General features: G+C 48.0%; 10 protein-coding genes across 10 annotated transcripts; 4 read left to right on the top strand and 6 right to left on the bottom strand.

Moving 5' to 3' along the window:
* The first annotated feature begins 681 nt into the window (after positions 1–681).
* Positions 682–2,046, top strand: ANOM_003565 (Frag1/DRAM/Sfk1 family protein). The gene is made up of 6 exons (XM_015548822.1): positions 682–810; positions 862–943; positions 999–1,268; positions 1,324–1,529; positions 1,594–1,953; positions 1,978–2,046. The coding sequence occupies exons 1-5, from the start codon at positions 756–758 to the stop codon at positions 1,812–1,814; spliced, it is 834 nt and encodes a 277-aa protein (XP_015408185.1). The 5' UTR covers positions 682–755; the 3' UTR covers positions 1,815–1,953; positions 1,978–2,046.
* A 117-nt stretch (positions 2,047–2,163) lies between these two features.
* On the bottom strand, positions 2,164–3,576 carry ptyA (putative tyrosine/serine protein phosphatase; the record flags this gene model as incomplete). Its single annotated transcript, XM_015548821.1, has 4 exons — positions 3,426–3,576; positions 3,290–3,326; positions 3,131–3,210; positions 2,164–2,959 (listed from the first exon to the last, which is right to left on the bottom strand). Exons 1-4 carry the CDS (start codon positions 3,542–3,544, stop codon positions 2,164–2,166), a joined length of 1,032 nt encoding a protein of 343 aa, XP_015408186.1. The 5' UTR covers positions 3,545–3,576.
* A 416-nt stretch (positions 3,577–3,992) lies between these two features.
* On the bottom strand, positions 3,993–7,144 carry ANOM_003563 (glycoside hydrolase family 35 protein; the record flags this gene model as incomplete). Its single annotated transcript, XM_015548820.1, has 4 exons — positions 3,993–5,127; positions 5,180–5,681; positions 5,732–6,808; positions 6,865–7,144. The coding sequence occupies 4 exons, from the start codon at positions 7,142–7,144 to the stop codon at positions 3,993–3,995; spliced, it is 2,994 nt and encodes a 997-aa protein (XP_015408191.1).
* Positions 7,145–7,372: 228 nt separating this feature from the next.
* Positions 7,373–10,462, bottom strand: ANOM_003562 (uncharacterized protein; the record flags this gene model as incomplete). Its single annotated transcript, XM_015548819.1, has 5 exons — positions 7,373–7,510; positions 7,564–8,715; positions 8,770–10,083; positions 10,152–10,235; positions 10,311–10,462. Coding segments are annotated over 4 exons (2,412 nt in total), but the record flags the coding sequence as incomplete, so codon positions are not given.
* Positions 10,463–11,193: 731 nt separating this feature from the next.
* Positions 11,194–13,265, bottom strand: ANOM_003561 (putative MFS transporter; the record flags this gene model as incomplete). The annotated part of the gene is made up of 8 exons (XM_015548818.1): positions 11,194–11,264; positions 11,321–11,488; positions 11,552–11,960; positions 12,011–12,235; positions 12,296–12,514; positions 12,569–12,958; positions 13,025–13,158; positions 13,220–13,265. 8 exons carry the CDS (start codon positions 13,263–13,265, stop codon positions 11,194–11,196), a joined length of 1,662 nt encoding a protein of 553 aa, XP_015408189.1.
* A 1,532-nt stretch (positions 13,266–14,797) lies between these two features.
* Positions 14,798–15,660, top strand: ANOM_003560 (CFEM domain-containing protein; the record flags this gene model as incomplete). Its single annotated transcript, XM_015548817.1, has 3 exons — positions 14,798–15,016; positions 15,115–15,247; positions 15,344–15,660. Exons 1-3 carry the CDS (start codon positions 14,930–14,932, stop codon positions 15,658–15,660), a joined length of 537 nt encoding a protein of 178 aa, XP_015408190.1. The 5' UTR covers positions 14,798–14,929.
* Positions 15,661–15,975: 315 nt separating this feature from the next.
* ANOM_003559 (uncharacterized protein) lies at positions 15,976–16,898 on the bottom strand (the record flags this gene model as incomplete). The annotated part of the gene is made up of 3 exons (XM_015548816.1): positions 16,610–16,898; positions 16,112–16,537; positions 15,976–16,050 (listed from the first exon to the last, which is right to left on the bottom strand). Exons 1-3 carry the CDS (start codon positions 16,745–16,747, stop codon positions 15,976–15,978), a joined length of 639 nt encoding a protein of 212 aa, XP_015408165.1. The 5' UTR covers positions 16,748–16,898.
* A 254-nt stretch (positions 16,899–17,152) lies between these two features.
* cdc43 (protein geranylgeranyltransferase type I subunit CDC43) lies at positions 17,153–18,694 on the top strand (the record flags this gene model as incomplete). The annotated part of the gene is made up of 5 exons (XM_015548815.1): positions 17,153–17,743; positions 17,817–17,862; positions 17,942–18,309; positions 18,369–18,477; positions 18,549–18,694. 5 exons carry the CDS (start codon positions 17,153–17,155, stop codon positions 18,692–18,694), a joined length of 1,260 nt encoding a protein of 419 aa, XP_015408164.1.
* Positions 18,695–20,263: 1,569 nt separating this feature from the next.
* On the top strand, positions 20,264–23,311 carry ANOM_003557 (non-specific serine/threonine protein kinase; the record flags this gene model as incomplete). The annotated part of the gene is made up of 5 exons (XM_015548814.1): positions 20,264–20,317; positions 20,508–20,536; positions 20,604–20,721; positions 20,784–20,931; positions 20,985–23,311. The coding sequence occupies 5 exons, from the start codon at positions 20,264–20,266 to the stop codon at positions 23,309–23,311; spliced, it is 2,676 nt and encodes an 891-aa protein (XP_015408173.1).
* Positions 23,312–24,200: 889 nt separating this feature from the next.
* On the bottom strand, positions 24,201–25,958 carry ANOM_003556 (putative l-fucose permease; the record flags this gene model as incomplete). Its single annotated transcript, XM_015548813.1, has 6 exons — positions 24,201–24,583; positions 24,655–24,885; positions 24,979–25,323; positions 25,400–25,617; positions 25,665–25,765; positions 25,824–25,958. The coding sequence occupies 6 exons, from the start codon at positions 25,956–25,958 to the stop codon at positions 24,201–24,203; spliced, it is 1,413 nt and encodes a 470-aa protein (XP_015408172.1).
* Between the last annotated feature and the right edge of the window lie 661 nt (positions 25,959–26,619).

Below are 26,619 nucleotides of genomic sequence, written 5' to 3'. Positions count from 1 at the left end.
CGATGATCTTCGGATTTAAGAGTTCTCCGGTGATGACGTCGCCGGCCGGTGAAGTCATCAGAAATTTCTTCGTAGGGAGACTAAGTATACTTAAGTCGCGCGCTCTCTCTCGCGCAGTGGCCACATGGAGAGACGCTCTTGTTGCATGATAAGCACTGGTGATTGTTCGTTCATTTCCCTCCCAGCCTCGCAGCCCCTGGATACATAAATTAAATTCAGTAGAGTATCCATTGCGTCTATCCTTTTTGGTTTTCCTCATATCCAGATCAACTCATTCCTCCACGACTCCCTATCCATTTTTCTCAATTTTTTCTTTCTTTTTTCTTCTTCATTCTTTTCCCGACCACGGCTCCACGCCCTTACTGCTACCCGTGTAGCTGTACTCCGTATATCTCTGTACCTACTTAGAAGCGCGTGAGGTGGACAGATTTTACTACCTGTAAAACTTTGGGGCCTTGATCAACGCCGAGAGCTGCACGCTAGGCACCATTGTGTAAGTTCCGTCTAAGCCACTTCCGCAGTTCCCGGCGCTTACAATTTACTGCCACTTCCATGGACTATCTTGTCAACCTGCTAGATTGCTACTTTACTTTCTTTCATTTTTTTTTTTGTTTTGTGTAAGAATATATGGACTGACATATAAGGTTTCCGACAGCCATTGTATCGCGTTCTGTACATTATAAGCGCTCTTCTTGGATTCGACCAAATACAGAGATAGAACGAATTAGAGGGTCAGGAGCGAGGGGGCCATCATAATGTGGATCATTTCATTCTGGATCTTTCCGGTCATATCGGCCTCCATGTGGATAGGTATGGCTCTGTCGTCGGTTGAATGCGTGACGAAATAGTAACGATTACTAGCAATGCTACTTGCAATGCTGGGGAATTGGGCGGTACAGGGCTCGCCGGTATATTCTAGTATGGAAGAGGGACAGACAATTGCGTATGGATGCTGTCTACAATCTAGGTACGACCGGATACTAACCGCGGTTGAATAGGTACATCTCCGATATTGGCGCACAGGGCCTCAAACCTTTGTTCATCACCGGAAGTGTAATAACGGTAGTCTTCCTGGATCTCTCATTCATCGCCGAACGGTGGCTGCGACACGCCGGCCAGTTGGTGCCGAACAAAGGCAGGTTTGACAAGGCTTGTGCCATTCTTTCTATATTCTTCTCGATTGCGGGCGCCTTGGGGCTCATTCTCTTGTCGATTTTCGATACGCTGCGCCACCCGCACATGCACGACGGGTTCCTGGTCATGTTCCTGTAAGTCTAACACACCGACAAGACAATCAGACAAATCGAATGCTGACCGTTATAGGGTTGGTTACATCATAAGCGCGATTCTGATTTGTGCCGAGTACCTCCGCCTGGGCGTTTTCTACCGCTCTCAGCATCGGGTCCTATTCGCCAGCTTTGTAATAAAACTCATGTTCATTGTCATTGAGATCGCCCTCGCCATTGCCTTTGCCGTCTGCGGCAAGAAAGGCGCTAGCAAGAGAAACGCGGCGGCTGTTTTGGAATGGGGTATGTGATACTTGAACCTTGGTGATATGAACACGGAGCTTAGCCAGCTAACCACGGCTCACAGTGATCGCCCTCATCTTTACATTCTATGTTCTTTCATTTGTTGTTGACCTGTTACCATCTGTGCGCACTCGCCGCCACGTTCCACAGGGCGAGAAGCGGATCGTGAGGTCTGAGATGGAGAATGGCATGGGTCAGCCTAACGCCACGATTGAGGAGCCATTAACGACTGACTCGGCCGGGCCTAATATGGATTATAGCTACTACCGTGGGCAGCGCATGTGATCGGCTTGTTTTGATATTCTTGCTTTTTAGAGTTGGTTTGGATTTACGGTGCATTAGGGTTATGTATGTGCTATATACCTCGGTGGGGCTGATTTGAGTTGATGTATACGATCCTTGTTTGGTTTTCTGTCTTCTTTTGGTCGGTATCTTTGTATTTCAACCGGTCTTGTATATACCTCTAATGTTTGGGAGCCTACTGGTTATATGAATAAAACACTCCACATGGTCAAAGAACCATATCGTCTATCATTAGCATTATCTATCTTTCAACGTCAAGGTTTATCACGTGAAGCAACAACAGTATCAACCAACGCCGAACACCAGCACGCTAGGAAATATACAGGGGAGGTCAAGCAATCAGGGCCTCTCGAATGACATCCAACTTCTTCTTCTCAACCCCGACGAACCTCAGATACCCATCAACACCGCCGTATCTCTCGTCTAGATGCCTCCTAATCTCCACTGTAAACCAATCCGGACACTTGATATAGTCCTCAGGCAAGCCCAACTTCCGAATCTCCTTCATCCGCTCCTCCGCCTCAACCACCAACTCCGGCTCCGACTGCACATAATCCGCCGTCATAGCCTCGTCACTCACAACACCTGTCAAAAGCAGCAACATCAGAACCACGAGCCCCGTACGGTCCTTTCCCTGGGTACAGTGCACCAGAACCGGATACGTCCGGTCCGCGCCGTCATTCTGCGACGCGAAGAGCTCAAAGATCTCTCTCATCTCGGCCGTGCTGCTATCGAGCATATCCAGACCCAATCCGATCAGACCCCTAGGCGACATGACCTGTTGCCCGATAATCATCACTGCATCTATACGGTACCCGGACGCCGCGAGAGCAAGGACCTTGCTGTTGACTTCATTAGTTTCCCCGTTGCTTATTCCGGTCGTTTTATCCATCATCCACCCCATACACCTAGAGAGGGGGGGGGAAACCAAGAAAGGAAGATATTCATACAAGAAATTCCACCAGTCCAAGCGCCATAGCAATGATCGCTCGAAGGCTTTCCCAGCCAGACTAATCAGTTGCCGGCGGACATGGGGCAATTGGAATAGATGGTCTGTGTTGATATTGGGGGGAGCAGACGTTCCCGATTCGGCATGGAGTTTGGCGGTTGCCATTTGGTGTTCGGATCTGGGGATCATTAGCGTTGATTTTTCATGACCTGTACTGTTGAAAATAATAATACGATGTAGGATAACTTGGTAGGTAACTATGATACATTGGGTTCGGGGAGGAGAAGAAGAAGAAGAAGAAGAAGAAGAAGAAGAAAGAAAGAAACAAGGCAAAGAAAAAGGAACATACGTAGACCTCAAATCAATAATAGTAGCTATATGAAGTTCATCCGTTAAACGCCGTTTATCTCTTTCCGAGGCATCATCTAGCTAGAATTGTTTACACGCATCAATAACAAGGTCTTGGTTTTATATACGAGAAAACTGAAAAGTCGTTGGATTGATTTACCCTTGCGCTGCGAAATAGAACACCTTCGTTCAAGACCCTGTAGTACAATTCGCATGGTAATTAGTTCAATCCCATCAATGGTGGAAGTCGTCGTCCATCCTTCCTGCAGAGGCTCGGTCAAACTGTGATGGCATACTTTTTCCCCATGAGTCGGTTGATGGAACGACCAACATCCCGGAAGTTGATGATGTTATCGAATGGGCGATCGGGGGAGTCCAGATCGATGCTGGAGGAGCGCGGATGAGAGGCCATCATGGATGGGTCTAGTGCGGGAAGAATTTGATATCCAGGTGGATTCTTCATATACGACTGAAAACGGAATGAAACGAGGTGGCGCAAAGACTGAGATCAGACACGATAGTAATACATAGTATGTAGTGATTCTTTGAAAATAAAAGATTGTCTATGTCAGATTGAGATACAGCGCGTAGACCTTCAGTTAAATGCAAGGCAACGTGGATCCCATTCATTTGGTCTCCAGCGTGGAGCCGCGCACCAAATGGCGGTGGAGGGAAAAGAGGAAAAAAAAAAGAAAAGGAAATAAGAAAGAAAGGAACCCCCGTGGACATTTACCCTCAAACGGGCTTTCTTTGATTTCCGTTGGATCGTTTTCTCTTGTTTGTTTGTTTCTTTGATTGTTGGTCATAGAAATAAGAACAAGCTATGTAACTTTCATTGAATGTACTCGATTTACTGGCAACAATCACGCATACTCCGCTCGGTCCTTCCATCCCGGCTGGAGATAACTCCAGTCCCGGCTGAAATCGAATCCACTGCGATATTTTGCATATGCCTTTAGCTCCACCTGCTCCAGTCTCGCCCCCGCGGCTGTCAATGCCCACATGCTAATCGCTAGTGAATTCTGTCCCTGGTTGTTGATCACCCCCGGCGGGAATGGGAACAAGTCCTGCGGTCCAATATGCGGGAGATAATGGCCAAACTGGTATCCATTCATGAATATCTGCACAACCGCCGTAGTGCCAGCCGGTGCGCTTAACTGAAGTCCAATGGGGACGTCTAAGTCCGCATTCAAATCCAGTTTGAAGCTTGTCGTGTAAAATCTCCCCTCCGCGCCGAGCACTCCTTCCAGGGGACTGCTGTCCAAGGCCAACTCGGGGGCTTGGTATCCTGGCAGATGCCAGCCCATCCGCTCTCCATAAAGACCGCCTTCGTTCATCGGGCCACGCACAGGGTCAATGTTCTTTTCTCCCCCTGCATTGCCTTGAATGCGCCACAACGTAAAGTTACCTCCTCCGATCAAGGTGGCGCCCATGATCCCCCGTGGATTCTGGGTGCCTATGGGCTTCTGACTGTTCTGATCGTGGCCGGTGTAGTCCATAATAATAGTAAGCACATTGTCGCGAGGTCTGAGAGAGGAAATGTTGAACTGAAGCACCTCCCAGCTTGTGACTTTGTCGGGGTCTCCTGAAAATCCTCCCACGTAAGCACCATTCAACCACGCCGCCCATCCAGCTGCTGCGCCATTCTGCACCGTAACATTGGCCCCAGTAACATTTTGTCCGTCGAATCGTCCACGGTAGATCTTAGTCCCTGCGTGATATCCGTAGTCACCGGAGTAAAGTACTGGAAGAGAGAGAGGAGCGATCGAATTGACCGACGTAGTCTTATTGCAGATCGTCCACCTGGAATCGTCATAATCTGGACTAATCTCAGGAAGTGTATCCTGCGCCTTCCACGAACTAAGCGAAGGAAGGGAGACCTCTATATCTTCCGCTCCAGGGACAGTACCGATAAGACTGCCGTATGTAGTTACTCTGGTATCAATGAGATTACCGTTCCAACTCACCTTCTTAACATGCTCATCGCCCGTGTATACTCTAGATAAAAATTAGTGAGGATACGCACAAAGGACCTGACATCGGAACATACTCTATTGAACTTGAGTTGGAGTTGTCGCCAATGACCTCCACAGTGTCATGCTTTATAGAAGCCCCCCGGACCAGGTACGGACCAAAAACTAGGATATGCTCACTGGGAGCAACCGTTGGGCTTGAGATGGTAGGGGGTGCAAAAAAGTTCCATGCGGTTTTCTTGTCGAGCAAGTAGACCAGCACTCCATTTGAAAACTTCACCGCTGTAATTCCTTCTCCTTGGACGTATGAATATTGTGTGCCTTGGCTAGTCTCTGACGAACTCAAGTTTGAATTACCGTATGTTTGGTATATGAGATCAGCCGGTGCGTCCTTGAACACAAAAACCCCCTTTTGGCCCGCATTCAAGTAGAATACAAGTACGTCCACGTCGAGCGTTGCGTATGTCAAGATCTCAGCAGACGAATACAGTAGAGAGGATTCACTGCCAATCCTGTAGTCTGTGACAATTATCTTGCTTTGACGGCCGTCAAGTTCGATCTCTGGGATGGCAATGGTTCCTACTCAGGTCAGAGCAAGTTCCAAAGAGGCCTTCGCATAAGGTACATACCTGCAGATGTTTTTACATTCAATGAGAAAGTTGCGACCTCTCGTGATGAGCTGGTTTCATGAGTCACAACATAAAATCCAGCGTCTGTCTCAGGGTTTCGAAGAGCCCAGGTGTAAATGCTATCATCGCTAGTGTAACCGGTACCGTTCCCTTCCATGTACGTTTTCAGCAGGTCCTTCGACACTCGGGTAAACAGCCCAAGCAGTTTGGTCTGTTTTAATTTATCACGAATCTCTCGGGTCTCTCGAAGAGGGGAGCCGTAGTCGTAAGATGTGTAAACTACAGGCGCTGCACTATGGCCCCAGTTGGTGCCCCCAAACGTCATGTAAATGTTCTGAAGTGTCACGCGCGAGCCGATATTGTTCTTATAGTAGACGTCTGCAAACTCTGGGGAGAGCTCCGACGCACAAGTGTCATAAAACGAACCCCCCCAAGGTTGAAACCAGCCTCCTTCGAACTCGGGCAGATATTCGGGCTGTGTGTAAGAGTAATTCTGGAACCACTGGTAGTATGTACGGACCAAGTTGAATCCAGAGTTTGGATTGGTGCATGAAAGGCCTCCAGGGTACGAGTCAAGCCCATATACGTTCACAGCTCCTCCGACGTCCTTATAGTCAGTGGACCAGCTCACTGTGCGCATTCCTTTCTCATTGTGGCTGCTTGGGACGACAACCCCGGCCTCCTCGAATGCTTTCGCTATCTGCTCCATGTAGATGACTTTAGTATCATTGGAATCATATGTTGTTTCCTGGAGTTCGTTCTCATGTTGGTTCAGAATAACAGGGCCGCCCTTGGTGATTTGATTTGCTGCAATGATCTTGCCAACCTCCCGAATCCACGGTCTCCATCTTTTGTAGTAGGCTTCATCACTCGTTCGTTCACTGCCCATCTGTCCATTTGCTGCCCATAGAGCAAATCCACCCGCAGAAGTCTCTGCATTACAGTATGGGCCTGCTCTGGCGATCACATACAGGCCCGCTTGTTTAGCATAATCAAATAAGCGCTGGATATCATGGGCACCCGTCGTGAAGTCGAACTCGTCCTCCGAAGCGCTATGATAACTCCAGAAAAAATAAACTGCGCCATGTTATGTTAGCACATCGTATTTCTATAGTTCTGGCAGGCAGTCATACCCGAGATGGTGTTAAATCCATTCGCACGCAATTTCTGAAAAACATCTAGCCACAGCTCGGGAACGGGGAGTCTCTGGTAGTGAAATTCACCGGAGAAAACAAAGAGTCGCTCGCCTTTGACGGACAGACTGTATTTGTCCCACGTCACCTCGGTGGTCTTCCCATTGTCGAGGCCTGATACCTTCCCGGTCAGGAGAAGAAGCCAAACCAGATAAAAAATCCGAATAACCGCATATCCTTCGCCGGCTACAATAGAGACTGCCCTTAAGTCTTCCTTCATCATTGAGTCATGCAAGCGAGAAGCGTCCATAATATGGGGTGCTCCCCTCCCTCGAAAGTGCCCTTCGGCCCTCGCGATATTGATGTCCCGGCTCGGGACAGGGATTGGTGGAAGATCAATCTGGTTGAGATAACCCCCTTTTCTCCGTAATCGAGGCACTGGAAATGGTGTCAGAGCTGAGAGGGCGGTTACTTGCCTAATCTGGTGATAATCCCTGGGGGAAAGACATGCCTAGTGGATACGGCAGGGTAGCATAGGATACACCCAGCCTGAGGTTGCATCATTAATAAGAGTAAAATTAGTCGTACATATATAACCATGGAGGCATTGTTAAATACTTGTGCTTTTCACATACTAGGTTGTAGACCATGAAAGAAAGAAAGAAAGAAAGAAAGAAAAGAAAAGAAAAGAAAAGAAAAAGAAAAAAAAAGAAAAAAAACTAAGTAAAATCGTGGGGAAAACTGACAGCATTAGCAGTCAGGTATGTCCCTTCGTATGTACTGGAAATCCTGTAGAACGCCTTACCAGACCACCTTCCTATAATATTCCCGACTCCAAAAAGCACATAATCCACACCGCAGAATAAGGATATAACGATCAAACAGAGTTCCAGAACCGCGGCAAAAGATGTACAGAGACAATGAAAGCAATACAATTACATCATCAAAGGTCTTCAGAGAACCGTGATTCACGACCAGTAGTACCGTTGCTTGTTCGCTTTCCGATTGCAGGCGGAACAGGCAATCCTTGATCGGCGGCACTCTCACGTAGTTCATCTCGCTCAGTAACGTGCGAAGGTAATTCATCTGCGGCAGTATGCTCGACAGGTACAGATCCTTCATCGGCTTCCTTATTATGATCTGTAACTTCATCCGTCTTATCTTGCGAGTTCCTCGAGACCATCTGCGAAAGTCTGGACTTCAGGCGAGATCGCTTATCACCATTCTGCTCCGGACTCTCCTTGGACCCTGGCTCAACTGCCTGTCCTTCAGGTTTCATAGCCTCCAGCGTACCAGCATCCACTGACTTTCTCTGCATTTCTTGCAAATCATCTGCTGTAACAGGATTGGACCTAAGAGGCGCACCACGTTCGTTATCACCACCCGCCTCGGCTAAATCAGTTGCATCAGCTGTTTCAGCTGTTTCAGCTGTCTCAACTGACTCATTCGGTCCCTCTGCTGGCTGAGCAGTTTCCTCCACCGCGTTTGAGGGTGTCTCGTGATCGCCCTCCGCTATTTTTGGAGCTTCGCCTGTGCCTGCACTGGGGCGACGACCGCCCAACTTATTGAGCCACGTTTTGAGTTTCGACTCTGTTCTCGTGATGGGCTCTGTAGATCCTGTATCTACCACGGCACCTGATGCAGTAGCTTCGTTTCCGGCTCGTGTGGTCTGTGGCTGCTCTGTTTCCTGTGGAGCACTCTTTGCATGCTCCTCAGCCGCACCCTCGAGTCCTTCGGTAGCCCTGGTTGCGGTATGTTTTCCTACAATGGGCTCATGGTCTTGGCCCCTCCTAGACCTTCGCCACAACCATGTCTTTTCCCCTCTGCCTTTCAACTCTTGTTTCATAGCAGCTATTCAATGTTAGCAATGTGGTGTATCGAGGACAAGAAACTGGAAATACTGACCCTTCTGTCGCTTCTCCTCGGCTACAAGGTCAGCCTCTCGTTGACGAGCTACAGCTTCGTGACGCTGTCTTTCCTCTTCATCCAAGCGTCGCTCTAAATCCTTAGCCCTTTCCGTCTCTGCGCGATCAGTAATTTCATCAAACGTTGGCTGGAGCCTTGAACGAGCAAGAGCCTCCACATCAGACATATCAATGAATTTCTGAGCACCAAGGTTGACTTTCTCGCCTGAGGTATATTGCAAGTCAGTCTCTTGCATATCCTTCCGCGCGCGGGCTAGTGCCGTCTCCTCCCATTCTTTCTGGAGTGCAGCAGGGGCACGCCCAGTCTCAGCATAGACACGCATTTCCATATCTTGCAAAACTGCATCAACATTCTTCCTGGCGGCTTCCATTAGAAGAGCGCGATCTTTGTCTCTCTGCTCATCCACCGCATCAAGCTTTGTTCGGAGACTGGTCATCTGATGCCTGATCTCTCTGGACCGCTCTACATCGAATTCAGATGCATCCGAGTCTATAGACAATCTCCTTCTGCGGGTAGGCACGCTGGACCGTGTATCTTGCTGCTCAAGTCGGTAATATTCCCGGTATACTGCGGTGTCATCCTGCATGCTGGCCAATTTCTCTGCTGCAAGCTTCTGAGCGGTCATCTGAAGATTCACTGCCCGTTGGATGGCCCCTGGTTCTGGTCGACTTGCGGATCGTTTGGGACGCACACGGCCATAGTTTGCTTGAGTACTAGGAATGGATGGATAGAGTTGCTCTGGTTCGGTAGCTTCTGTGAGGCTGTACATGTCCCGCGCCATTGACACGGCAGCTGCTTGCAGCACGCTTTTCCTTCTTTGCTCTTCTACCTCTGGCGCCAAAGGTGGGGTTGCAGTGAATAGTCGACGGTTGACATGTGCAAGGTGTTGAATTCGGCTAGCCTCCAATGCGACGTCCATGTCGCTGATTTGACCCGCCGAAGTTGTATAGGGCGCTTCAGAAGGTGCAGATTCAGCTCTCCTCCTATTGCTATACAGAGCTCCCCTAGCAGCACAGACGGCTTTTTCTCTTTCGGCGATTTCGCGACGCGCATCTGGTTTTAAATGGGCTGCGGAGATCTCCGTGCTCGCGGGTAAACTCGATATTGAACTACGTTCCCTGTGCGCGGAGACTGCAGCTCTATACCCGCCATGGCTCGAAATATCGGAATGATCTTGGGCATGGTTCGCTGCAGCCTGTTTCTCAGCTTCGAGCTGTCTATTCTTCGCTTGTGCCAGAGCAGCTACTGCCGACGCATGGCTAAAGCCCGGACGTGATCCTGGCACTTTCAAGTCTACAAACCGTCAACCTCATATTACCTTACACGCTTGGAGAATGCGGAAGGCTATCGGTTATACTCACTGGATAGATCGGTCTCGAACGCCGATGGCTCGCGAGCCGATAGTCTTCGCTCGGGATGAGTAACGTAAAGGGCCGCCGAGGCGGCTATCCGCAGGCCTGTCAGCACAAAAGGTCCTATTCGGAAGAAGCAGAGTAAAACGCTGCCTAAAGGTCTCTCACCTTGGTCCGCTAACCGGGTTGACCGGGAGCACGGAACGCTCTGAACTGGGGGCTGCTCAATGGTTGCCATGATAAGATAATGTCCGCAGCGCGTTGCAGGAAGCAAGGGATTGCAACGAAGACAGGCATTCCCGAGGAAGATAGAAAACGAGGAGAGCAGGACAGCAGGGAGGAGAAAAGTACGAGCGATTGGGCGGAAATGACGGGATAGACTCCAGGAAGGAGGCTCCGGAAGTTTGACGAGAGTATAATATTGCCAGTGACGTAGTTGGTTGCAGAGATGGATCCACGGATGCTACGATCACCCGTTAGTTTTGGAGTGGCTTGGCGACGTAAGGCTGAGGAGATGTTTCTCACGTTGCTATAGTCATGACGTCGATCGAATATGAATGTGAGGATGAAAGAAGGAAGAACGTTACATCCTACCGACTGGTGATTCTTCCATCCCAAATTTTTATGCGACACATTCTTTCGGCTCTTTTCCGTTTTCGTCCATCTGTGGTTTTTTGCTGGTCAGATCCAAATGCCCCCATCACATGACCCGGTCAGCAAGTTTGCAGTTACGCATTTTTGTTGTCCTTACGAACTGGTGGCTGAGGCTACACATCTCACTGGGCTTTGTCAGGTAGATCCCTTGGGCCTAGACCCTCCACCGATGTAATACCGAAAGTACATTGATCTATGGAGTAAATTATATGTTCTATTAAAAAACACTAGAAAATTAGAAAACAATCATTTCCTGTCTCCCAGACAAAAGACACGAAAAGAATGGTTGGTTATCATTTATGGGGAAACGATTGAACCGACTAGAATTAAACGATGCACTTCTAGACAACTACTAGCAGTACCTCTATACAACAGTACCGGCATTCAGCACAAAATATCACCATAGATGCAAAATCTTAAGGAGATCATGACGTGCAAAAAAAGAGCGGTTTCTCTTGCCAAGGATATCTAGTAAATCGGTGTTAGCTTACAATCCTTACATCTGTATAATCAGTAAAACCTACACATGGGGATGCTCAAGGCACAAATTCCCATTTGTATACTAGATATAGCCAGGAATGCCGGTTTGATACCATTTGAGAGTAACCAATCATAAGCGAAGAATGTTAGTATAAAACTAAAAATGTTTTTGAATATTAGCATGCATGTGAACGATTCTATCGCAATTTGACCTGTAGTTATGTGTCAGCGGGGGCGCTTAGAAATAACCGCAGTAGCAGATGGGAAACACTCACGGTGGGCATCAACGATATACAGCGCACTGGCAACAGCACCCATGACCATCCCTATAATTACCAATGCGAAGAATACATCAACCACAAGCCAACCATATTTTCCCACATCTTGGGCCACTATGCCGAAGCCGTAAAGCCCAGCACCGCTGAAGACTAATTGAAAGATAACGAGGAGAATGCGGAACTCAGGCTCATATCTTCCTTTGTTAAGCTTGATCATGATCTTATTCATGGAGTCAGAGAGTATGCCCGAAAGGATTAAGCCCACAATAGAGCCGATAAAAGCGCCGGTATACAGATATCCCGTTTGGACTTCATTGAACCACAAGGGAGGCCCTAAAAAGATGGCTGCTAGTACCACACCAATGAATACAGTCCAGCCGATGATTACACCTTGGATTAAACAAGCCTATGGTTGTTAGGGCCTAATCTCAGGATATCGTTCCAGCAGGTGCTTACCCAAAGAATTGCCGGGTGAAAGAACAGCGGAAATGGTCTAAGCAGAAGCTTCAAGAAATTCTCGTCCGTCTTGCGCCCATTGAACGGCTTCAGAGTTTGGATATATAAGGCTTTCGCAGGGACGATCGTGTTTAAATGCGTGTCTCGCTCTTGTGATCTAGCCTGCGATTCACTATTAGTGAGCGGCGAAGGATGCTTTTTCTCATCGGATATGTGGCTGGCTTCCTGTTGATATTCAGTGGATTGTTGTTGTGAGCACATCCTATTTTCGATTTTTTGATGTACCATCTGTTTCAAGTCATTGTTTAGATATTCTGGGCGCCTAAAAGCTGTCTCGGGGACCAAGAAGAAAGTCAAAGGCAGCGATGCGGCCGAAAAGATTGCCAGAAGGTAAAATGTCCACTCCCACCCAAGAGAATGAGTAATTTTACCAGCCAGAACCGGTGTAAGAAAGGCGGCTCCAAAAAGAGCAACATTCGATAGAGCCATCCTTTTGCCACGCTCCTACGATGCTTGTTAGAAACAGACATTGAATCATCGAGGTTCTTCCATACTTACGTGAACGTAGTATAGATCGCCGACACAAGCATTGACCAAAGCTTCGAAAGGTGCTAGAGCAACTCCTTGGAAAATGCGAGCCCATACCAAGCTTGTATAATTGTTGGAACTTCCACCTGCCCAGCCACAGCTTATCACCATTAAAACATTCCCGAGAAGAAAAAGATGACGTTTTCCCCATACTCGCGCTGTCGGCACGATCAATATCCCAGCAACTCCCACACCACAAAGGTGATATCCAGTGAGAAGGGCGACGGAAGTGAAACTCTTTTTAAAGTGGAGGGATATTGTCACGGTATTGGCAGCCATAAGAGAACTCGTTGTTGCACAAAGAACTGCGACGAAGGAAAGGACTAGTAGTGTAACATCACGCTTCCATAATGGCCAGTTCTGTTCGGCATCTGTTGTCAGTCACCGTATATTCAAAAGCGATCTGTTATGAGGGGTTCGACATACCAGGGGATCATTGGGATCATCACTTGGTTGAGGAACCAGGAGGATAGGAATCGCACCCGAGCGGTCGTATTTCAGGTTAGAATCAACATTGGTCTGCTCGTTGGAGCTTTCTCTTTCGAGGATATCAGAAGTGCCTAGATTAATCCAAAGCCACTAAGCATCTACAGTATATATTGAAGGCCGATTGACACATACCAGGAACCTGGGCAAGCGCCGTGTCTTCTAACACACCTAACCCCATCCTGACCGTGGGAATAAACAAGCCTAAGAGTGCTTGGGACAATAAAAATCAGGGCAAGTTAATTTATTCCGGGGAATTTGGCAGGAACGAAGCAGGTTGACGAGCCAAATAAGAAATGAACCGAGCTCTACATCAAGTCCAGTTGGTGAGCGCAGCATGTGTTTTGCCGGCTAGTTCATGAAACATTGGAAGAGGGGGGCAAGTCAAAACCTGTCAGCATAGAGAATTCGTTTGAAACCTTACCTACTACGAGTTAAGCATAAATTTCTTTTGAGTCTAAGGTCTTTCCAATACGTTGGAGATTGGGGGGGAAGGGGGCAGGAAGCAACCCAAAATAGATAAATGAAAGATTTCAGAAGATAAAAGGATAAATACAGCGTACATGATCCAGCCTGCAAGGGCCAGCGATTAAATCTGGTCAGAACCCTGTAGCTCAGTGTTACGTTTCGGTCATAGTCAAGACGATCAGTGTGCGGAGAAGTAGTCGATCACCGAGTATAACTTACTGTAGAGGTCTCTGTTAATCCTAGTACTAGGGCCTATCCCTTTCGTTGACTTACTATTGGTTTTTGGGTCGACAATATATAGCTTTCGCAGTTCAGTACCCATGGAAATTATGGTGTTCGATCGAAAGAAAAAGCTATGGGATATGCCCTTGTAGGACTGGGTGGTTGTCCCACGTTGGGACTCCTGAAAGATCTACACCCAATGTTCCACTTCCAGACCGTGTTCTTATGTATAACCTAGGTAAACATCTCAATACAGGTAAGTACTCAGAAACAAACCCATACCGAATGAGGCGTGAGGGGGTGGTACTAGTAGTATGACCGAGGGATTTCTACGGCATCTGATTCAATGACCCCGACCCTGCCAAGATCGTCAAAGCGAACTCCAGTGGAGATTAAGAGAGCCTTCACAAATGAGAGTGAATTCGAGCCGAAGGAGATCTGGGGAGAAAGTCCAAAAAAGAGGGTATTGTGGATCCATTTCATGACACTAGGGACGCACTACTATAGCTTGTCCAACCTCACGGCAAGATACTATTGGTGAGCGCACATACAACAGTACCCGTGACGTAGAACCACTGTTGCACATTTCTCATCCTCGTGGAGCAATTATTACCGGGATGGCTGAATAGGATCAATGGATACCCCCTCATACCACTCGTAAGTTATGTACTCCATTCATAGTAACCCGTTATTATACTTTCACCCCTTGACGTCTCATCTCCAACGATCAGCTGTATTCTATGTAATTAGTATACTAGTACTAGTTGGGCTTTTATGGCTGGACTCTTGGTTGCCAATATGTGAGGCCCCGTCACAAGAGACCAATCAATCCCATCAATGGGACCTGAGCACTAATAGTAGAGAACAAGTATTGTTAGGCAAGGATCTTCAAGTGAAACTATGAAAACCACAAGTTCAAATCACTCTCCACAAGGTAGGTTTAGCCTAAGTTTATACTCTCTGAGGTTACTTTATGCCGCTGCCCACATCGAGTGGGAAATCAGCTTCGTCCTTTGTTCCTGTCTCTTTCCACTCCCCTCCCCTCTTTTACTTATAATATCTACCTCGCCGGGCAGCCCAGAACAACTCATTTGTAAACAGACCATTGCATCTCGCTCTGCACCTCTCCCCCGCCCGAAAGTATAGGTAGCCAACATGAAGCTGTACTATATCTCTGTCATACTCACCACCTGCCTGAGCACTGTTTTTGCTCAAGGAATGGACGGCCTACCAGACTGCGCGGTATATATTCCCACGATTGAGATTTTTGATTACTGCTCCTTAATGAGCTTCTTTTGCTGAGATGGACCCAAGATTGTCTGCTGACAGAACCACAACAGAAAGATTGCGCTACTGGCTCCATTCCCAAGCAGTGCCAAACTATCGATGTTGCTTGTATCTGCGGTGACAAAAGCTTTATCAACAGTATATCTTGTTGTGTCGCCAACAAGTGCTCAAAGGATCAACAAGATGGTAAGTCCTGCCTTGTTGTCTTTCACTGACACTACGAGTATAACGCAGAATCATACGCGTAAGGATATATTGTCTTGCTAACATGGTCTCGTATAGCTGTTCTCAAATTCGCAGGCCAGCTCTGCAGTGGCGCCGGTGTAAATAACCTCCCCACGAGTGCTAGCTGCGCTGAGGGAAGCTCGAGTGCTACTGAGACATCATCCGATTCTTCAGCATCCAGCAAGCCGACTACTTCGGGTTCTTCTGATAGCTCTGCATCACCAACTGCTTCCAAATCCGACAGCAACACTAAGACCTCATCTACCTCAACAACGTCACCTACTGCCAGTACTGGCGGAGCTGGCCTTGTACAAAGCAAAGACACTAGCCTCCTTGCTGCTATTGGGGCGGCGGTCTTCGCATTCCTTGCGTAGAGAAGTGAGACGCGGGCCGCCTCTTTTCGGGTACACAGAATGGGAGATAAATATGACTACGGAGTACCTAATGACGAATCGGGGAAGTCAAGCAGAGAACAAGTTTATGTCTACATCCAAGACACCAGAGAAGCAATTGTCTAATATGTATTTAATATGCTCTACGAAGTCCACATTGTAGTGAGCTTCAGCGTCCGCCCATGAGAACGCATTGATAAAGTCGAAGGAAATGTGCGCAGTTACGATAGCTTTTGTTGTCTTTGTAGTAGCAAATTCCATTTAGTTATTCCCACACTTTCGCACAATCGAAGGAGCCTACGATACTTGTTGGTCTTGTTCTGCGAATCGAACGGCGATCTCATGTCGTTCTTCGCGAAGAGTAAGGAAAATCTAGAACATTTAATCAGATCTGAAGATCAAAGTAAATTCTAGAAGAGGTCATGGAACTTACCCAAAGCCAAAACATCATTTCCATAAAGCCATACGTGAATATCACTCTGTTTTTCAACTGGTCCAAGCCAGAAGCGGGCTCTTGGCCATACCCATCAACTGTATGGCGACCATCCACTCCCCAATCCGATGGCTTACTCTGGTATATAAAGAACGAAACAGCAAAGAAAAGGCAAAAGCGTGAAGCAGAGAGCAGTGTCCAAATTTCCGTGTAAAGTGAGGCGAGACGTGCTAAGAATGGATTCGTTCGCATAGCTCCTGCGATGGACGTGGGGGCTGCGGACCGAGCGATTTCTGCCATTGCAATAATTTCATTGATTCGGGGGACCTTTGTGACGAGGATAAGATCGACGAGGGCATCCGCGACCAGGAGGATGCCGCATAGCGCAAAAGGGGATTGAGGACGGGAAAGGGATGGTGCAGCATCCTGAAGTAAACGACTTGTTAACCTCCGACAAGGAGAATATTTTCAGCGATCGAGCATATGGTTTATTCTTACTATTTGTAAGGTCTCCCCTAGCATGAAAACCACATCGGAGTCCGTAATGACTTCTGGTGACCTGGTGAGGTAGACGGCGAGGATGAACAGAAACAAGGCATGTGCCTTTATCAGCGTTTTAGATGATAATAGACCCATCTTGTTGTTTGTGGGCACAGGTTGAAGGATGCGTGGAATAAAACAGAGTGCTGTAAATGAAAATAGTGATGTTGGTGTCTGAATGTCACCTCCGCATGTTCAGTAATATTCAGAGTGAGGTTGAGTCGAGACCCATAGAGCTGGGAGTTTATTTTGATTAATTGTTTTTCTTTTCGGTTTTCTCTCCCTAAGAATCAAAGCAAACCATGTGGGGTTAAGTAGGCGGCAGCTGTTAACTCCGAGAGTGTCCGCCCGCCAAATGAGAAAACGAGATTAAAAGGTGACTGATGGCATGATAGCTGGACAAAGAATCTCTGACGCATATCACGTACAGCTTTCATACTATCTGCGCAAATTTTATGGCCAGTACCCTGGATCATAATCCATACCTTCATCGCCGTAACCATGACCGAAGCCGTTTTTCATAAGGAACGTCACCTCAAGTATTTCCTACGATGCCTCAAAACGTTTTTACCGGGCTTATATACCTCCAATGACTCGAATCGCGTCCTGCTCGCTTACTTCACCGTTGCAGGCCTGGATCTCCTCGGCGAATTATATAACAAGACAACTCCCGAAGAGCGGCAAGGGTATGTCGAGTGGATCTACCACTGCCAGGTGCCTTCGGGAGGCTTCCGGGGATTCACAGGGACCGACTTTGGGTCAGAACGGCGAACAGCGGCAAACGAAGCTTGGGATCCGGCCAATATTCCCTCGACATTCTTTGCATTGGTGATACTGTTGACTTTGGGTGATGATCTGTCACGGGTAAAGCGAGCTGAGTGTCTACAATGGCTCTCCAGAATGCAGCGCGAAAACGGCAGCTTTGGTGAAGTCCTCGGCACAGAAGGGAAGATTGAAGGCGGCGGCGATTTACGATTTTGCTGTTTCGGTGCCGGTACGCGATATATACTGAGAGGGAAATGTGGGAGTGACCTCGAGGGTATCATGGATATAGACGTAGATAGGTTGGTCGCGTTTATCGAGGCCTGTCAAGTAAGAAATGAAATGCCCCTTCTGCACTTTCTGCTATCCCCGTTGATTATGATTTGGCTAAGGATTTCTCTAGGCATACGACGGCGGCATAGGGGAGGGGCCCTTTTGCGAATCCCACTGTATGTCCTGTTTACCAAACCCCGCTACGCAACGACTATCCCAGATGCATATGCCGTCCTTCTAACTTTTGTGTCGCAGCTGGTCACACTTATTGCGCTATTGGTGCTCTAACATTCCTGGACCGCCTTTCGAAGAACCATAAGCCGATCGCGTTACTTTCGGCCAAAGCTGGGCCTTTCGAGTCTTTGGTCAGATGGCTTGTTGCACGACAAACATCTGAGCTCGGCGACGATGAGGAAGAATCCGACGAAGAAGATGGCCACGGCATAGATGAGGTTAAACCTTTATCAGCGACAGTTGAGGAGCCCAGTTTAGACGCAAAAGTCGATCGGCTCCCTGTTGTACCGCCGGAAACAGAGGATTCACTGCGATGGGCAGGATTTAACGGACGCTGTAACAAATATGCCGACACTTGTTATTCTTTCTGGAATACTGCATCTCTGAATGTGAGAAGCTACACCTCGACAAACTTGAAATGCGTATCAAGCTGATAGTAAAGGAACAGATGATGAATAGGCTAGCGTTGGTGGATGCGACTCGGAATCGGCGATACCTCTTAGAGAAAACGCAACATATCGTTGGTGGATTCGGAAAGGGCGTGGGAGAGCCACCAGGTAAGTCTAGCGTTTGCTTGTGGGCCTTTCTCTTTTACTCTTTTTGCAGTATAGCTAATTAACACGCACAGATCTGCTACACTCTTACTTCGGGTTGGTATCGCTCGCATTTCAAGGGGAACCGGGCCTTGAAAGTGTCGATCCAGCACTTTGTGCAAGTCATCGCGCAGTTCGACATTTACATTCCCTACCCTGGTGGCAGGAGACAAAAACGTGATGATGGCTAGCAATCAAATCGCAGCGTAAACAAACAACTTCTATGTCATATACCCCAACCGTCCCACTATTATAATTATGATATTCAGTAGATTTGCCGGATGCATGGCTATAAAATAATGTTATGCAATCGTCATACGATCAATCTCAGGTACATCTGGTTCATTGCAAGGGAGAAAAGTAGACTGGGTGGACTCCGTTAGTTTGTATGAAACGCTCCTCGCTAAGCTCAACATGGGCATGGGAAAGGCGCTAGAGAGGACTAGTGCGGTATGTCATAATTAATTTCCTTTCTAAATTTATGTGATTCAGGGGTTAACATCGGATGAGATAAGCCCGCCCACTTTGAGAGAGAATGGATGTGACTCTTTCAGTTAAAAGAAAATCGGCGAAGGAAAGAGGTGCAGTTCTCCAGGCTGCATTGGGATCTCCTCGTCCTGATTCTTGTTTGTTTGTTTGTTTGGATTGGAGGGAAGACTGAAAGGACATGTGACATGATCCCTCGCATGAGAAACAAAAGTTCGGTCGGAAAAGAAGCATACATAATAAGAGTAATCAAAATCAAAGTAAAAAAAGACAAGAAAAGCAAAGTACAGGCATTGATCCCTACGCTATGACGAATTAAAAGCAGTTTTATACTTTCCAATGACAAGAAACGGCCCACGTTTTCACTCAGCTAATGGAGAAAATCATAATACAGTCTAAGGAACGAAGGAATAGTTTCCCATCGGCTTTGAACGAGCTAATTAACGGCTCAACCGCTTATGCAATGTCCTGTTGGCTGTCGTCAGAGCCTTTTCCTTACTTCATCCCATACTAATTGTCCTCTCCTGTCACGCACAACACCACTGGTATACACACAAACACATATTTGCTTGTTTGATTGACAATTAAGCCCACTGGAAGTTTGCTTGGCTGCATTTCTCCATTACTTGCTCTCTTTTCTTTTTCTCAGACCCCCTCTCTTACTTCCATCCGTTCGTTTCTTGTCCTTCGTAGTCCGTTATTTCTGTGGTATGCTTGCTTTTTTCCCCCCTTGCTTTTTTCCCCTCTGCTTTCTTCGCTAGCACCCCAAAGCAGTTCTAGGCATTATTTGTTCTGCTTGATACATTTTTATAATAAACTGACATTGTATCATTTTGTCCTAGCTGATCGCCTCCCCGGCTGCGGCTCGACCCCTTCTCCTTCCGTTTTGATATTGCGGTCCACTCCTCCGCGGCTTCCACCAGCTACGCCATCCTGCACTCTCTCTTTTGACCAAGACTCGGAGATAAGCTCCATTAACTTTCGATATTTTGCTCCGTGAAATATTCCAACCCTCGCTGTATATTACTCGGTCTGCCCTCAAGCTGTATCGAGTGGCTTGCTCCTTGATTCACGGCCTCCGCATCACGCTACAGCCTACGTCCCGATCCCTCTCTACTCAAATAAGCGGTCTTAATGTGCTCGATCCTTTGAATGGCAGTCGCACACGAATTACGATTGTCTGAAGATACTACACAGAAGCTCAAGAAGCGCATTTCTCGTCTCCGCGGTGTATTTTAGAACAGGCGGGGATTTATCTTAACACATGCCGCCTCCCAGGACGAGAGCGGAGGTTCATGCCCAAAAACAAAAGGAGAAGGTTCGTTGGTTTCAGCTTATCGAGTCAATAGCATCATTCTAGCTATGCGCCCATATGGATCATACTGCTAGGTTTTCTCTGCAGATCCAGTGTATCCTTCATCGTCCTTGTGACCAAATATTGTTTACTACCGGTCCCATCAATCTCACATTTTTGATTGAAGCCTAGCTAACTAGAAACTACACTACAGCTCGCCCAGTCCTACCATGAATTACTCGAGTAAGCACCTCCTTTCTCTCTCTACTCCGGCCAGACCTATCGTTACTCACGACGTCATCTTCGTCAGGGAATTCTCTTCAAAGGATCTTCGGAGTGTAGGGAACTATACACTCGGAAGGCTAATTGGGAAAGGTTCCTTCGGCAAGGTTTACCTGGCGTCCCATAAGCTCACTAATGGCTCCAAGGTATAACTGCACAATACAACTTGCACGTGAATGAGAGTATTGACTAATGTAATTGCGAATAGGTTGTGCTCAAGTCCTCAAGTAGAGAGGATACGAATCTGCCGCGCGAGATTCATCATCATCGTCAGTTTCTGCATCCTCACATTGCCCGCCTCTACGAAGTTATCGTGACGGAGAAGCTGGTTTGGCTGGTGTTGGAATATTGTCCAGGTATGGGGTGTATATCAGTGTATTACCACCCCACTGCTGACAGATGCGGCTAGGTGATGAACTCTACAACTACCTTCTTCGTCATGGCCCACTACCCGTTGACAAGGTCAAAAGGATTTTCACGCAACTTGTCGGTGCGGTGGCCTACGTTCACAGCAAATCTTGCGTCCACCGGGACCTGAAATTGGAGAATATTTTACTAGACAAACATGAGAATGTCAAACTATGCGATTTTGGGTTTACTCGGGAGTATGAGGGCAAAGCAAGCTACCTACAAACATTCTGTGGTACGATATGTTATAGTGCCCCGGAGATGTTGAAGGGTGAGAAGTATGCAGGCGAAAAGGTCGACGTGTGGAGCTTGGGCATCATTTTATATGCTCTCCTCGCTGGGGAGCTTCCCTTCGACGAGGACGACGACCAAGTTACCAAGACTCGGATCCTCACGGAGGATCCTGTCTACAATGACAGATTTCCGGATGATGCAAAAACTCTTATAAACTTGCTCTTATCAAAGCGCCCTCTGATCCGGCCGAGCCTAGACGAAATTTTGGCGCACTCGTTCCTTGCCGAACATGCCCCGGACCAATTGGCAATATTGAAAATCCCACGACCTGCTCCTTTTACCACGCCACTAGAGAAGACAACCTTGCAGCGGATGAAAAGTGCCGGCGTCAATATTGATGAGGTGGTCGACAGTGTCCTTGCTCAACGATGCGACCCACTCGCCGGTTGGTGGGCATTGCTGATTGAAAAAGAACAACGGAAGGAGCAAAAACGAGAGCGTAAGCGAAGGGAGCGAGAAGCTGAAGCGAAGAATATTCGTCGCCTGAGCGCAGCCAGCAGCCGGCTAGAGAAAATTTCAGCCGCCCTTGTGGAAGTTGATGAGGAGGGGCATGCCTCCCTGAATGCACCTCTCCAGGAGCGCGGTCGCAGGGATCGACGGAGTTTACCTTCGCAGCTTGCTGTACCTGAGTTGCCTAGTCTACCGGAGCCAGTTCCCATCCAATCCCCAGCTTCTAGCAATCCGCCTCCTCCCGTTGACAAAGACTCTGTTAGGTCTGCTAGTTCTACCCGACACCGCCCGTTACCACCTCCCAAGGATAGAAGACGTTCAAGCAGGCCAAGTACATTGCATGTAAGCGCCTCTCAACCCGAATTAGCCCAACATAATGGGATCTTCAGACGTCGCACTGGGCGCCGTCAGTATCCAATCCTCAGTCAACTGGCGTCCCTTAAACATTGGTTTGTCGAGTCTACGAAGAGAGCCAAGTCCCCCCACACCAAGGCTGCTGGTGCACAAGGGACCCATCGCAAGTTTCTTTCGGACAAGCTAAGTCCGTCCAAAGGGCAGGATACCGGGAAGAAATCTGCGCAGTCTTCTTCGACTGGCCCCACAACGGGAGAGTTGTCGACACCGACACAGATAAAGCGCGCTTCCAATGCCAGCAGCCTGGCCCGCAGTAGTACTTCCTATCCCAATCACCGCCACTCTTATCCTCGCCAGACTCGACCTTTGAGCACCAATGCAAGTCACCGGAACTCCTTGTCTCCCTCTCCAATCACGCCTCGGGGTTCCTACAGGCGATCCTCTGCTGGCCTGCGAGGCCGCAAGTCAACCTCGTCTTCGATTTCCTCTATTCGCAGCATCCACCATACTCACACGCATTCAAAGGCGTCGTCTGTTTCGTCAAACAGCATCGGCTCAGCATCAACCCCGACAGCTCGGGCCTCCAGATCCCCTCATTCCTCCGTTAAAGTTCTCCCTACCACTCCCAGCGCCTCGTCCCGTTTTCCCAGCAATATCCGCTTGGTTAGAGGCATGAACAGTGGGTTCCAAGAGGTGGATGATCCCAATGGTAGAATGACTTCTATATTTAACGAATCGGCACCTGCCCCCTTATTATATTCGCCGTCGTCAAGTCTTGTGTTTGCACGCCGCAAACGATCTGCATTCAAGGGGCCTATGGTCCACACTGCGAATCTCATGGTCTCTGGCGGCATGGCTGCCCCGGAGTTTCCCCGTAGTGGTGCCGCCGTCGTGGAGACCTCAAACGCAGCTCGACCTGTGGCGCGAAAGAGCCAAATCATAGAAGAAGACATAGAGGAAGATGAAGATATCGAAGAAGTCGACGCATTTACGGGAACCGAAGAGGAGCCTGGATCACCCACTGAAATGAAGACAGATGAACACATAGGGTTGGAGTATGCTAGTGACTTGTCTGGGCGAAGCTCTAAGCCGGTTCTAGCCCCAGCTCCTGACCTTGATACCAGTCCATTGCGTCCCCCACGTTCATCTTCACTCAAGACATCAAAGCTGAACGCAGCAACTGGCAATTCTCCGAGATCGGTGCGTTCCGGGAAGAGAGCCGTGACATAATATTAAAGGGTTGGAGGCATCAACTATCACTCCTTTCATTCTACTGGTTGGCATTTTCGGTTTCTTTCTTGTTATACAATTTATTTTATACCCCTGCGGCTATGCGGCGCTAGTTTCTTTGGACAGTATTCTTGGGCATCTCTGGTCTGGGTAAAAGGTGATGGATTGAATGCTTTACACCCCGTCTCTGTGGCTTCCCCCGACTTTCTTTATCTTTTCTTTTTTCCTCTGTTCCTCCCTTTCACTTCCTTCCCATTCTGGGCTTCCTTCCTCTAATTCAGATTTGCACTGCCATATTAAGCACGTCCCTCCCTTCATATCGCGATCTCCTTTCTGTGTATCTTATTTTGCATTATATTCGTTCGTCAGCCCTGGTTAATCTCTGCTGAGTCTAATCTGATGGTCCTAGTCGGACTGGCGTGTTTTGAGATATCCCCTTTTACATACGCAATCATTCTTCTCTTCTCGTTTCTTTTTCTCTGCCATGTTTTTTTTTTCACCATATCGTGCCCCAAGGCTGGATCTCGGTTGGCACTGGGAATGATATCCATCCAGTGATCAATGCATTATCGTTCGAATAGACCTGTCATTCATCGCTAACTTCTTGCTTTACTTTGTGTCCGTCTTGTTTGCATATAAATAGAGTAGACGTCAGACAGTTATATTGTTTTAAAAATCGAAGGCCTATCATCTCGATGAGTTTAAGTTTCTATCACATACATGTAGAAGGTAGATTTATCGAACCGTAGTAGTTCGAAAGGCTCAACAATTAGCTCTAACCTCTTAAGCATACGCTTCTAGTATAGGTTGCTTGACTCTCTTCACAATATAATTGACATTATAACACATTATTATGTTAAAGACCAAGGAATAGGAATAACTTTCAAGATCACCTTACAACAACCTCCTTCGATTGGCCCATGACACCAACCTCGACATCCTTCTCCTTAGCACCATCATCCCCTGCCTCAAGTCCGACCTCACTCTCTCCAATCATATCGACCGTATTCCGATACGCAGGAACAAAATTCACCGCCACGGCATACGTCCACGCAACGACCATGAACATAGTCGGCACAATCATAGCAAATCCAGTATTATTCCGCATATCAGCGACATGCCCCAGGATTGGGGGTACGACAGCACCACCGCTAACACCGGCAACGATGAACCCAGAACCGCGCTTGTAGTGACGACCAAGGCCACGAATACCCAGGGCGACGATTGTGGGGAAGCAGACGGATTCAAAGAACAGAGTGAGGAAGAGCATTGCTTTGATTTGAGATTTATTAGTTCGTGCAACATAGCCAAGACAGTTTTTGGCAAGAGTACTGGGGACGTACCTAGGCCGGTCTTGTGTCCTTGAGTTGTTGACGCTGCTATGAATGCTACGGTGCAGGAGAGATAAACTAGGAATACCCAACGAGCCTTGACAAATCTCATTAAGAAAGCACCTGCGAACCGACCGACGGCAAAGGCTCCTTGGGCGCCGGCCAGGTACTTGGATGCGGTGGAATCCTCAGTGCCGGGCCACGTTTCAGTCACATAGTTGATGAAGTATCCGGCGATAGCCACTGAGCGTTTAGAATATGTTAGATAGGTTCAGGTCGTTTGGGTGAGATGCAGTAATTTCGGCTAGGAAGAGAGTAAATGATCTATCTACTCACCTTGGGCACCGGTATATGTGAACTGAGCTAGGGTGGCATGGAACAGTTTGTATTGTTTCCGGAATGGCTTATCCTGCTCGCCAACATGGGTGGAGGCAACCTGGAACGCCATGTCCTCATCTGTGACTTCAGGGATGTTTGAAACGAAAAACACCCCAGCAAGTAGAAACACGAAGATACCGATGGCAAGGTACACCCATTGTACACTTTTGAGGGCGTCGACGCTGTCACCGGTATCGGTGAAGAACACGTACGATGCTAAAGCCGGGGCGACGCAAGTACCGATTCCATTGAAAGCTTGTGCGAGATTGATTCGAATCTCCGCATACTTTGGTGGACCACAGACTACACAATAGGTTTTAGTGAGCGTTCTTTGACTTAAGCGTTCATGCCTCCGAGATGAGAACCTCGACGTACGCACCGGCAAGATATGGATTAGCTGCTGTCTCGAGAGATCCCAAGCCCGAACCGATGACGAGAGTTGCAGCGCAGAACCCTCCGAACGAGCGATTTAGGCCGGCGGGCCACATGCAGAGGGCGCCGATCCCGTAGAGGACCAATCCCAGAATAAACACGGACTTGTATCCAAAATGACGCAGCATATAGTTCGCATATCCTAAGGATGCCAGTGGATAGGCCCTAATCTCATGAATAAAATTCCCTACTCGAAGTTGTGTGTGGCTTACCCAAAGTACGCAGCCTGAAGACCAGCCGAACGAGTCCGAGTGATGCCTAGGGTAATCTGGAAGTGTTTATTGAGCGTATCCAGCAGTCCATAGGCGAACCCCTAACGGACCTTAGCAACCAGATACGGCGGTTGTAAGACAGCAGCACCACAAACTCACCCATAAGAAGAAGAGAATAGTGACGAGACATAAGGGCCATATACTTTGGCGTAAGGTGAGGGTTGCTGCCGAGGTTGTCTTCCTATTGTCGACTTTAAACCCGGATCGGGTCTGCAGGAAATGTAACAACCCCATTGTTGCAAGTTTCAAAGAAAGAAGCGGTACCTTCAGGGTGTAGAATAATCGATCATAATGGCTGAAGGTATGGGGACGGGCGATTGTGTCACACCGACGTCCTTTTATATTTTTCGTTTTTCAAATATATGACGGCAGCCCCGGTGCGTGCATTCTGGGGTCGTAGACACAGCCCTCGCCCAATGGCGCCATCTCGACATATTCTACTTTTGCTTAGGTCGCGGATCGAGTCATTCCTGGAAAGAAAGCCGCGAAGAGGGGGAATTTTGTGGCCCTCATTGGGGTAGAGAATAAGGTAATGGATCCCCAGACTTTCACCCCGCAAAAGACAGCATCCAGTCCGGGGAAAAGATCGCCGCGTCAGTCCACCACTTGGGCCGTGTTATCAAAAGATGTAACTTCGGTTCAAAATCGCCGAAACATTCGCTGATGGCTCTTGGCATGAAACCTTCCAGTCAGGGCTTCAATTTCAATTTCCCCCGCATGGCTTTGCTTTTCAGGAAATGGCCATGGTGATTCGCTCATGGACGGCCTTCACTCATTTACCCCGTCCATTAATTAGCCTAAACTATACCGACATCGTCATTGATGGTAACACTAAGTAGCATGTCGCTCTCTTTTGCACCGAGAAAAAAGAGTGTATGGCTGAGGAATGCGGCGA

This window comes from Aspergillus nomiae, assembly GCF_001204775.2.
Source record: "Aspergillus nomiae NRRL 13137 chromosome Unknown contig00087, whole genome shotgun sequence".
In the NCBI taxonomy this organism is placed as follows: domain Eukaryota; kingdom Fungi; phylum Ascomycota; class Eurotiomycetes; order Eurotiales; family Aspergillaceae; genus Aspergillus; species Aspergillus nomiae.
The sequence above is the reverse complement of the archived record's forward strand: the minus strand, read 5'-3'. Positions and strand labels throughout refer to the sequence as shown.

Bases quoted from the DNA above. Each gene is read 5' to 3' on its own strand.
- ANOM_003565 (XM_015548822.1), top strand. From the start codon at position 756: ATGTGGATCATTTCATTCTGGATCTTTCCGGTCATATCGGCCTCCATG. The intron at 944-998 runs GTATGGATGCTG...GCGGTTGAATAG, and splicing joins GAAGAGGGACAGACAATTGC to GTACATCTCCGATATTGGCG. The intron at 1,269-1,323 runs GTAAGTCTAACA...TGACCGTTATAG, and splicing joins GGGTTCCTGGTCATGTTCCT to GGTTGGTTACATCATAAGCG.